We start from the raw sequence: 11,452 nt of genomic DNA, 5'->3' as shown, positions 1-11,452 counted from the left end.
TCCCTGCCTGCGTTACTGCTGTCACCCCCTGCCCCCCGCCCCTGCCCTCTCCCACTGTCACCTGCCTCACCGTCACTCAGTTTCCTGCCCTGCTCCGTGAGCTCTTGACTGAGGCACCCATCTGGTCATACCCCACCCTGCCCAAGGCTGGCCGATGCTTCTGCCCTTGCCTCCCTTTAGCCATCAGCTGGTGCAGAACAGGCTGGATTGACTAGCCCAGAGGGACTGGTGAGGGAGAGGACCCGGATGCTGAGCCAGGCTGGGAGGTGTGATCTGGTGCAGGGGGCGTGCGAATGTGGGGCACACCCGTTAGGGGGCAGTACTTGGGCCCAGCACTCTGGTGGGTGATCCACCTATCCATCTAGTCCTCCATTCCACACACCTCCCGGCCTGTCCCTCAAAGTGGAGCCTAAGCAGTGGTCTGTCAACGAGGATTTATTTATTTATTTATTTTTTGGGGGGGAGAGGTTTTTGCTATAGGGCACATGCGCTCACCAGAAGGACAGAGAGAGACAGAGAGACAGAAAGTGAGAAACCACCCCCCAGGGGGGATGGCCACACCGCAATCCCTTCTCCTCCATTCTCCTCTCGGGATCTTGGGCACGCACGCACACGCGCCCAGCGTGAGTTTAAGCCACCGGGTCCGGGACTCAAACCACAGTCGACTACATGGGAGTCCAGCGACATAGCCCTTGCTCTAACTGCTGGTCTCGTCAACGAGTATTTAACAACCAACCCTTTGGAAAAAAAAAAAAGGCAACGGAATCCGGGTTTGCGATGTTTCCCAATTTCCATGGTATAAATGCTCCCACCGCTGCTGACTGTAGCCACCCGTGTGATGACACTGAAGGTGGTGTCAGGAAGACATGCTCCAATTGGCTCCAGCCACACCACTAGGCCTAAGGCGCTGTCCTTCCTCTCGAAGAGGTCACCATCGAGAAAACATGCACATCTACTTGATGTGACATGCACTCAGAGAGGGATGCATGGCGGAGGAGCTCTGGGCCAAGCTGGGGGAAAGATCAGGGAGGGCTCCATGTAGGTGGTGACTCCTGAGCTGAGTTTGGAGGAAGGATGGACGCAGCCAGGGAAGGTTGGAGGGTAGAGCCCAACAGGCAGAAGGGCCAGAGGACCAGACACCAAAGCTGACATGTGTAAGGAGTTTGGGATGAGTGGGGCCCTGGGATGGCAAGTGACAAGACATGAGGTTGGAAAAGACTCCCCCCTAGGTCCTGAGAGGTGTAGTTAGGAGTTTGGATTTTATCCTGAGGGGGATAGTGTCCCAGCAAACGTTTTTGGCAGGTCAGAGATACAGCTAGGTTTGTGTTGTATCCAAAGTCTTCTGGAAGCCATGTGGGAAGGAGAAGGGAGGGAAGGGAGGTGGGAGGCAGGGAGGCCAATGAGGAGGCCACTATAGCAATCCAGGCAATTATAGTACATTGTCGTCCCTGGAGATGGAAAGGGGAAGGCTGGGGAGGGCTGGCAGGTGGCTGAACCTGCAGGACCTGGCAGCAGGTGGATAACTTGGCAGAGGAGGCAGCAAGGATGAGTGCCCGGCTTCTGTCTGGTGGGACGCAGGGGCTCATGCAGACTGGGGCTGGGGGACACACAGCATACAGGAGACTAGTGGGGCTCAGTAAGGACATTGTCCTGGAACCTATCTCCCACCTGCGTCTGTCTCCACTGGGCCAGGTCCCCCGGGACAAGGGCAGGGTGCAGGGTGGGGTCTTAGGGACACAGGAGCTTCGTAATTATCCCCTCCTGGCTCCGGGTCACAGGGAACATTGCTGATCTGATATTCTAGAAGAGAGATGACGGTATGTGGGTAGAAGGGTCTGGAGTAGACGGTCTTGCAGGCTAGCAGGGGACAGGGCAGGTGTCGATTCTGCTCCTTGCTCAGACTCTGGGCCCATCCTGTCACTCTAGATACATGTCCAGAGAGGGTTTCTATTTATAAGTGAGTGAAGTCGGTTGTTAAAGGCGAGGGAAGCTGGGGGTGGGGAGGAATGGGGGGGCTCCAGATGTGGTGGGTCTTACCTTTTGAAAGGAGTCACGGACTCCTTTTTGATTCTGCTGCAAGCTGGGGACCATCTCCCCAGAAAATGCACATATGCAGAGACATCCCAATTGTGGCCTTTGAGGACAAGATTATGGGCATTTCCCCCCCAAAGCCTGTCCCATGGCCTCCGAGTAGAGGATCCTGGCTGAGAAGCTGGGATGCTTCTTTCACAGCTGACCTGGCCCCAGACTTTCAAGGACCCTCTCTGAGTTGGAGATGTCTGCTGAGGGTGCTCAAGTTCCTTGAGGCAGCCCCTGGCTCCAGGTTCCCCTGGGCCCGCAAACAGAGAGGGTGTCCTGCAAACAGCACAGAATAGATACTAAAGTGGCAGGGGACTGGGGCAGAGCCAGAAACGCCCAAGATATGCAGGTTCTCGCATGACAGTTAATGTCAAGTGAAGGGAGGCCCCTGGGGACAAAGGGGAGATGCTCACAGCCAAGTGAGGGATCTGGGAGGGCTTCACGAAAGAGGTGGCTTTCCAGAGGGGCCTTACAAGATGAGTGGGACTATCAACTGGGGATAGGTGCAGAGAAGTGGAGAGGGGTAGGAGACCCTCCAGTAGCCTGGCTAGGAAACACACGGGGTGGCATGGGATGCTTGGCAGGGCTGTCATGTTGCCCCCACCCTAGCCCTGCGGTGTGTGAGCAGGAGGTGACACAAGCCCAGCAGAGCTGAAGGCAGTTGGTGAGGGAGGGGCTGGGAGGCTATTTCTGGTATTCAGATCAGAGGTAGTGAGGGCCCCCAGTAAAGCCCGTGTGAGCGTCAGGGTGTGGGTAGGACCATCCGGCTGGCAGAGTCTGTGGGCCCTGGCACCGTCCTGCCCAGAGGGATGGGGGGGGCAGGCCTGAATCCTAGATAACCTCCACTTTCCAAGGCAGAATCCTGGCGAAGTCGGGTAGGGGAGCAGGTCTGGGAGTGGTGAGAGGGTTTGTTTTGGATGTGCTGAGTTTGAGATGGCTCTGGGCCATCCCAGGAGGGATATCAGGCAGGCCACAGCTCTCTGGATGAGGAGCCAGGGGTTGGAGAGAGATTGTTTTGTGTCCTCTACACCTTAGTGACAGCGGGATGCAGGGGGAGGGAGGGATGCAGGGGGAGGGAGCCAGGGGGCGGGAGTGGGCTTAGGCTGAACTCTGAGGAATGTCGGCCTGAGGGGAGAGAGGCAGAGGAAGGGGGCAGGGCTGAGGAGACCCTGGGGAGGCTGAGCAAGGGGCGCTGGGAAGCAGGTCTCTGGAGAAGACTGGTGTAGGGGGGCGGGGGTACAGGGGTGACTGGGCCTGGAGTCCCATGGCTGGTTTCTGTTTTCAGGCAGAGGAGCTTGAAGCAGTGCAACACAGGGATAAAGGATGGAATGGGGTCCAGGGGCGCCTGGGGCCCTGGGGCAGATGGATGAGTGTGTAGGGGTGACCACTCCCCTTGTAGGAGAGAGCGATGAGCAGAATGCTGGAGGAGGAGCTGTCTGGAGGGGGGACATGGAGTCCCATGGAGGGGGAGCAGCTCCAGGAGGAGAGAGCTGGAGACCCAGGAGGGAGGGCCGGAGGATGTGAATAGAGGCCAGCCAGCGGGAACCACCTGTCCAGTCAGCACAGGTTCGTGACTCTCTCTAGCAATGCTCAGCAATTCCAGAGCTGCAGCAGTGGAGGGGAGGAGGCCTGGGGATGCACCTGGGCTGAGCTGGGCAAGCAGGAGCCCTCTGAAGCCTGTGTCTGTGTAAGGACAGTCTTCCATAGTCCACCCTGGGCTCCAGGCTAGAGCTGTCCAACTAGGCAGGGGTAGGGGCCTCGGGCTGGTTGCCTTGCGGCTCAGCACACACTGTGGGCTTGCTGTGCCTACTTAGCTGCTGTGCTTACTTGGGGTGACTTCAGGGAGCTGGGGAAGATTGTGACATGGGCCTAAAGCCTCCCTTTGGCATTGCCCCTGGTTGGGAGTCCTTGGGGGTACAGTGACACCGAACAGTGGACACCGTAGCATGAGGGTGTTAGAGTGGGTGTGCTCAGAGAGGTGAGGTTCTCAACTAAACAGCTTATAGGCCATCATCTATGGGATAAGGCCTGTGGGGTCTCCTGGACTCTTCCTGCCACCTAGGTGTCCCCCGAGTGTCCCCTGACTTCCTACTCTGCCTTGAAAACTCACCTCCTGACCCAAAGACCCCCACCTCCCCACTGTAGTCACCTGGACCCTCTCTCCTGGGTGGGTGGAAGCAAGCAGGTATGACCTCAAAAGCAGAGGTGAGGAGAGCCAAGTAGTCTAAATTGAGGAGCAGAAAGTTCAGGGTCATTGGAGGGAGTAGGGACAGTGGATGAGGCTCTGGCAAGGCCGAGAAGACTTTTCCAAGCCTCCATTCAGCTCCGGCCCAGCTCATCCACCCCCTCATGCCTCCCCTGGCTGCCCGAGCCGGCTCTCAGGCCTCCTGCCTGGACCGCTGCAGTCTCCCCTAATTGGTCTCCATCTCTCCCCTCTAAGCCGTCCACACGCTGCCACCACTGCAGCCAGATTAATCTTCTTAATACACTGCTTTGCACATCTCCCTTCCTCCCGGAGGCCTCGTTGGCAGCACCGTGGGCAGAAGCAAGTCCAGCCTGAGTTGGGGAGGGGATCAGGCCCCGCCTGGGCCCTGCACACCCTGCGGCCTTGTCCATCCCCCTCTGATGGGGGCTTGATTCTCGGTCTCCCAGTGTACCCTGTACATTCCTCCTCCGCACCTTTACTCACGCTGTCCCCAGCTGGGGATGCCCTCTGGGCAGTCTCCTCCCACACCTCTGCACTGGCCCACTGACCTCAGCTGGGTGTGGGCTCCTGTGGTGTCCTGGTTTGGGTCCCCAGCGCGGTACGTAGCTGCAGCCTTGCAGAGGCTCTGTCCTATGACACGCAAGGCCTCGTCAACTGTCAGTGCCTCCCAGGCCACCTGAGCTTGCCGCTGGGCTGAGCATCTTCTCAGGCGCTAACTCCTTTGTTCTGCAGGGCAGCCTCAGCCTGAAATGCTGTTACCCTGTGTAGCAGGAGAGGCCACCGGGGATCCCAGAGGTGAGGGGACTTGCCCAAGGTCACGCGGGTAGAAACCATCGGGGTTGGCAGGCCTCCTGCATATAGGTTTGATCCAGCCGTCGTGTCCCCAGTGTTCTGTGTGCAGATGGCATAGTAAGGGTCAGCAAATGGAGATACTCCTGGTCCTGGGAAGTATTGAGCCGCTAACCTGGGGTCACAAGTGTTGCAAAGTGACAGCCTCGGGGAGGAGAGGTGCTGGGAGACGAGATTCACCGTTCGCATCGGCACAGAGAGAAACCTGGGGCCTCTGGCTGGGGAAAGGCGGCCGCCTAGCAGCTCCCAGGAGCGTCCACTGGTCTGTGCGCAGCGGGAAGGCTGCAGTCTAGACCTGAGAAGAAACTTCCACAGCCAGAGAGTCAGTGAGGGGAGGCTGGGACACTCCTGACAGGCTCGTGTGCATGGTGTGTGGGCTCTGGGCATGTGAGGGCATCATGGGAAGGTCAGAGTGCAATGGACAGGCTCCGTGCCTTTCTAAAGGCACTGTGTGACCTCTGACAAGTGACTGCGCTCCTCCGACCCTTGGTTTCCTGCAGTCTAGGAGGCTTACATCCCTCTGTCATTTGGTAGGGAGCAAGGAGGGAATGAAACCCTGGGAGGGAGGTCCTCGGCCCAGCGCTGGGGCCCAGAGCGGTACCAGCAGCTGTCGGCTCTGACCCTGCCTCTTTGCCGCTCCGGTCCCTGGGGCAACCGTGTTGCTAAGATTGTGTCTCTGCCCTGTTCTGCATCTGCAGGACGTTCCCAGCCTCTGATTTAGTAACTCGGACAGACCTGGCTGTCTGGGGAAGGAGGGTTCTTTTCCCATGGGTCGCTGGGAGGGCATGCCAGAACCCTGGACAGGAAGAGGCATTGCCCCTCTGTGAGTGTGCAGGAAGAGTGGAGGCCAGACGGGGCAGGCCAGGCCCCCTTCCCACCGGCATCAGGCACCCTGCGTCTCCAGGCCCAGAGCTGCTGGGCTGGGCTGGGAGGGGGCTCCAGTCTTTGCTGCCGCCCCTGCTGGATGCGGGCCAGTGATGCAGGCCTTTGGGAGCCCCAGTCCATCCTTCTCAGGGAGCCTCTGGTTGGTGTCCAGTGGCCGGCATGCGTGTATCCCTGAGCACAGACCATCGAGCCCTGGGCGTGACCCCAGGGCGTGACGAGAACCACCTCCTCTCTAAGCACACAGCAGTAGTTGTACCTGTAGGATTCACTGACTGAGTAAATACGTGATCTCGAAAGCTGTGTTTTCAGCTACTTAAAATAACAACATTTCGTTAATTTGTATTTTTAGCAGCTCTTTGGAGGTACAATTTATATGCCATCAAACGCGCCCACTGTCAGCGTACCTCAGCCGTGCTTCCACATCACCTTGTTCTCCGTTCGTGAGCTCTGCTGATCTGAAATGCACTTTCAGATACACGAGAAGCCTTGTTATGTATTCCGTCTATCTGTGCGTCTGGATTCACAGGCCCCTTCACCGGCACTGTGGCTTGGGGCCAGATCTTGAGTGTCTAGTGTTACTGGAGTCACAGTGGTGTGGGATTGGGCCCCACCGCCCGGCTCGTCCTGCCCTTGACGGTGAACCCAGTCTCCTCCATCTCTTGGCTCCCTTTATACATTGAGCCAATATGGGGGCTGTTGTTCCCAGGGAACCCAAAAAGTGTCACCCCTGGCCTATCTGTGCTCTTCGTTTTCTCCAGTCCGAGGAGGGAAGACTGGGAGGTGGCAGAGTGACCGAGAGGCAGGCTCCCTGGCCACCGCTCCCTCAGAGGGAGGATCTGCTCTGTCGGGAGAGGCCTGCCCTGGGCTGCGTCTGCATGGCCATGGCCCCTTTCCCACCTACACGGTGCTCACACTGGAGGGGCTTCGGGGCCTCTCTTCCTGTGACCCAATTAACTAGGGCCGGTGGTAGTGTCCCCTTCTGCTGCTGCTCACAGTTGTGGAGCAGAGACTTCCTTGAGAGCTGCAGGATGATGGGCTCCATGCCACACCGGCCCCCACCGCAGCCACACACCCGCTGGACAGCTGGCTCTCTGCCCCGCCTTGCCCGCCTGCCTTTGGGAAGAACCCCAGGCGCCAGCTGAGTGTCTCTCCTTCCGAGTAGCCCCAGTGCCCCTCATTGGCTCCTTCCAGCTCCCCATCTTCCACCCAGGCTGGCCGCACAGATCGGGACCATTAGGATACGTTCGGTCATGCCCAGGGCCTGGCTCCATGCTTGGGCTACCTCCATGGGCAGCAGGCCAGATGAGGCAGCTGGGTAAACAGGAGGAGGTGTCTGATGGCATCAGAGCCTCATTTGGTTATTTCTTCAGCTCAGACGTTGTGGGCAGTGACTGTGGTCCTTGGCTTTATCAAAATAAGTGGCAGGGGGGCAGTGGCCTGAGCTCTCCCCTGAACTCCCAGACTTACCGCCTAGATCATTCATTTTGGCACCGAAGCTCCGAGGCCTCTTGTGGCTATTCAGCTGTTCTGTGTGTGTACAACTTGTTTCCAGCTAGAGCTCCTGGGAGGCAGGGAGCATGGCTGGCGTGTTTCTGCAGTTCCTTAGTGCCTGGGGCCTTGTGAGGCATACAGTAGGCACTTTATATTGAAGATGAGTGGCTAGGGAGCTGGGATAGCAGACAAGAGAGGGATTGTCATTGAGGATCTCTGTAGTGTACGTCCTTGGTCCCCATCCCAGACCGTGGGTAGGAGCATAAAAGGAATTACCTCCAGTGTTCTACATCTGGCCGGAGAGGCTGAGGATCGTGCTGAAGGTCACACAGTGAGGGACAGGATTGTCTGAGGTTAACTCAGAGGTCCTGGTCTCAAACTGAGGGTCCAGATGCCTCGTCATCTGTGACAGCCCTTCCTGGGGATCTCCCTTCTGCCTGTCAGCGCGTGTGCGCGAGGCTGGGAGTGCGTGCACTCGTGCGTGTGTCTGCAAGGATGCAAGCATAGGTCATAATTGTCCAGAAGGCTGCCAAGTCCGCAGGGAGATCGCAGGCTCCATGTGACTGTGTGTGTGGCTGTGAGACGGGGTGTGTGGGTGAGGCCTCAGCCATCACCGTCTCACACTGGCCCGCACCGTCGTGCCGCTGGCCTGGGCCTGGAGAGCTGGCATAGCAGTGCAGGATGGGTCCAGAGCTCCCAGCAGAAGGCGGGCAGAACCCGCAGCACAGGTGCTGGCTGAGCCTGCAGCCCCAGGGTCTGAGGCCGTGGGTTTTCTGCAGTCCTTTCCTGGGCCAGCTGCCTCCACTTGCATTTTCTCCTGGACCCTTTGGAGAGGGCCCTCTCTGAGCCTAAACACTCAGCACCCCCTCACCCCAAGATTGTTCCTGCTCCTCTCCTCCCTGGGGCCCATGTCTGGGAAGACTGGGATTGAGGGGCTTGAGGGCCAGCCGCTGCTTCATGTCCCGCCCTGCCCTGCAGCCCCAGGGTCTGAGGCCGTGGGTTTTCTGCAGTCCTTTCCTGGGCCAGCTGCCTCCACTTGCATTTTCTCCTGGACCCTTTGGAGAGGGCCCTCTCTGAGCCTAAACACTCAGCACCCCCTCACCCCAAGATTGTTCCTGCTCCTCTCCTCCCTGGGGCCCATGTCTGGGAAGACTGGGATTGAGGGGCTTGAGGGCCAGCCGCTGCTTCATGCCCTGCCCTGCCCTGCAGCCTGAGGAGCTTACCAACGCCCTGGAAATCAGCAACATCGTCTTCACCAGCCTCTTTGCCCTGGAGATGCTGCTGAAGCTGCTCGTGTACGGGCCCTTCGGCTACATCAAGAACCCCTACAACATCTTCGATGGTGTCATTGTGGTCATCAGGTAGGACTGACCCCACTGCCTCTCGCTTGAAGTATGTCAGCAGGGGTGGCTTGGGGCAAGTGGCCATGGACCCTGTTCCTCTCGGATGGAGGGATTTGGAGTCAGGCCCCACTGACCACAACACCTGTCGCTCCCTGAGGTGGAAGTGCCATGTTCTACCTCACCCCGGCCCCACCTTGCTCACGTGGAACTTGGGCCATCTCCTTTGGCCGAGCCCTTGGGCAGTCTCCTCTTTGTACCACGACCTCTTGTCCTCGACCCCACCCAGGCCTGGGGTAGGTGAGGATTAGGGAGCTGACTCTGGAGAGGAATCAGAGGAGGTTCGAGGCCTCGCCAGCTGTCTCTGCTTACAAAGTGCTTGGAAACCAACTCCGATGCCTGCAACTTGCTTTTGGGTTTCCAAGACCTTGGGAAAGTGCTACCCGCCCCCCCAGGCCTGAGGCCAGGAGCACTGCTTTATTGCTTTCTGGAATTGGCTTTAGATTTCATTAGAGGAGAACAAAGCAAATATTCCATAACTCGATGCAGTTGCATTGGCTAGGTTTAGGGAGAGGGCTGTATGCGGCCAGGAGGTGATATCTGGCCAGGAGGGAAGGACAGAGGGGACTGGGGCCGTCACCCAGATCCTCGCCATCTCGGCAGCTCACGCTTAGAGGCCCAAGGGCCATCATGTCCCATCTTCTCACACCGTGCTGGCCCGTCCAGGCCCTTGGGCGCGGCCAAGCACTCTCAAGGAGAGGGGTAGGAAGAGGGTGAGGGCAGTGGCTCAGGCTGCCTGCCCCTCACAGCGTGTGGGAGATCGTGGGCCAGCAGGGCGGTGGCCTGTCAGTGCTGCGGACCTTCCGGCTGATGCGGGTGCTGAAGCTGGTGCGCTTCCTGCCGGCGCTGCAGCGGCAGCTCGTGGTGCTCATGAAGACCATGGACAACGTGGCCACCCTCTGCATGCTGCTCATGCTCTTCACTTGCAGCGGCAGCTCGTGGTGCTCATGAAGACCATGGACAACGTGGCCACCTTCTGCATGCTGCTCATGCTCTTCATCTTCATCTTCAGGTGAGGCCGGCGCCACGCCATGCTGGCTGGGAGATGGGCAGGGAGGGGCCGGGAGTGCTGGGGCCCTGACCCCACCCTCTGGCCCGCTCGCTGTGTCTTCAGCATCCTGGGCATGCATCTCTTCGGCTGCAAATTCGCATCTGAACGGGATGGGGACACGCTGCCAGACCGGAAGAATTTTGACTCCCTGCTCTGGGCCATCGTCACCGTCTTTCAGGTGCGAGGGTAACAGGGCAGGGGGTGAGTGAGGGTGCTCGGTGACCCTCGTAAAGGTCCTGATTCCTGTCCTCTGCCCACAGATCCTAACCCAGGAGGACTGGAACAAAGTCCTCTACAATGGGATGGCCTCCACGTCGTCCTGGGCTGCCCTCTACTTCATCGCCCTCATGACCTTCGGCAACTACGTGCTCTTTAATCTGCTGGTCGCCATTCTGGTGGAGGGCTTCCAGGCAGAGGTAACCCCCTGCTCACCTCACCCTACCCGTAGCAGTCCCATTTCCAAGAGGAACCTCTGTTGTCTTGCGCCTTCTCCCTCTGCTGCCAGTTGTGAGAGCCTGGGAAGTCCTGCAGGAAGCACCCCTCAGACTAAGCCGGGATGGGGGGCTCCAGGTCTCATGCATCTGCTTACGTGTGTGAGACAGGATGGTTGCATAGAGTCCCCAGGTCAAAAGGCTAGGTGCCGACTGGACCTCTTGCTCGGAGTCAGCTAGAATTGTCCTCAGGGAGCTGGGGAGCTAAGTGTCTGGTGAAGTGAACCCCAGAGCACAGTACTCTGTGGGACATCCGGAGGGGACCCAGCGCAGCCGAGGGGTGGGGAGGCCTGTGTGCAAGTCATCTGAGCTTAGGCTGGGCTGACGAAGATGCCAGCAGGGCCCAGGCAGGGCTGAGCTGCCCAGGGTGAGAAATGAGCCCAATTAGCTGCAGGCATGGCAGAGTGGAGCCTCCTATTTCCAGCCCAGGCACCGTCGCCTCCGTCACAGGCAGTGTCATCAATTAATATTGATTCACATTGATCCTGCCCTTGCCATGCCAGCGCATAGCCACTGCCCGGAAGTCTGCTCCTCCTCCTCTCCCTCAGCTCTGCCTCTTTTCCTACCTGAGCCCCTAGATCCACCCCAGCATCCTGGTGCCTCCGATGGGCAGGTCGGCCCAACCTAGAAATGCCCCAGGTGGGGCCTGGAGAAGCTCTTGGTCTAGTTCTCTCCAGGTGACCCGGATGGAAACTCCCGCTGCGGCCTGGTCTATAAATACCCAGGCCATGGTGGAAAAACAAAAATCTATTTTGGCCGATCCCTGAAGACCAGGCCAGGCTGGTGGGGTGTGGGTACATCTGTCCCACACTGGCCCTTCTCCCTGCTTCCGCTTTAATTCTGTAGTTACCCATTATCGAATTTCCTCCCTGCAGGGTGGCAGTGAGCGCGGCTTGTGGGGCAGGCCTTTTGCAGGGAGACTCTGGCACTCACCCTGGGATGGGACCTGTCTTCAGGGTTTCCTTGGGGCACAGAGAGTAGAGTGGTGCCATAGTATATG

At 58.6% G+C, this 11,452-nt stretch overlaps 1 protein-coding gene across 1 annotated transcript in view; it reads left to right on the top strand.

Moving 5' to 3' along the window:
• The window catches only part of CACNA1G (calcium voltage-gated channel subunit alpha1 G), a 67,404-nt gene that overhangs the window by 13,728 nt on the left and 42,224 nt on the right, over nucleotides 1-11,452 (top strand). The window contains 5 exon segments of the mRNA XM_027773865.1: nucleotides 8,720-8,871; nucleotides 9,660-9,771; nucleotides 9,846-9,922; nucleotides 10,025-10,139; nucleotides 10,222-10,377. Of these exon segments, the coding sequence (XP_027629666.1) occupies nucleotides 8,720-8,871; nucleotides 9,660-9,771; nucleotides 9,846-9,922; nucleotides 10,025-10,139; nucleotides 10,222-10,377 (612 nt within the window).

This window comes from Tupaia chinensis, unplaced genomic scaffold, assembly GCF_000334495.1.
Source record: "Tupaia chinensis unplaced genomic scaffold, TupChi_1.0 Scaffold000383_1, whole genome shotgun sequence".
Classification (NCBI taxonomy): Eukaryota; Metazoa; Chordata; class Mammalia; order Scandentia; family Tupaiidae; genus Tupaia; species Tupaia belangeri.
The sequence above is the reverse complement of the archived record's forward strand: the minus strand, read 5'-3'. Positions and strand labels throughout refer to the sequence as shown.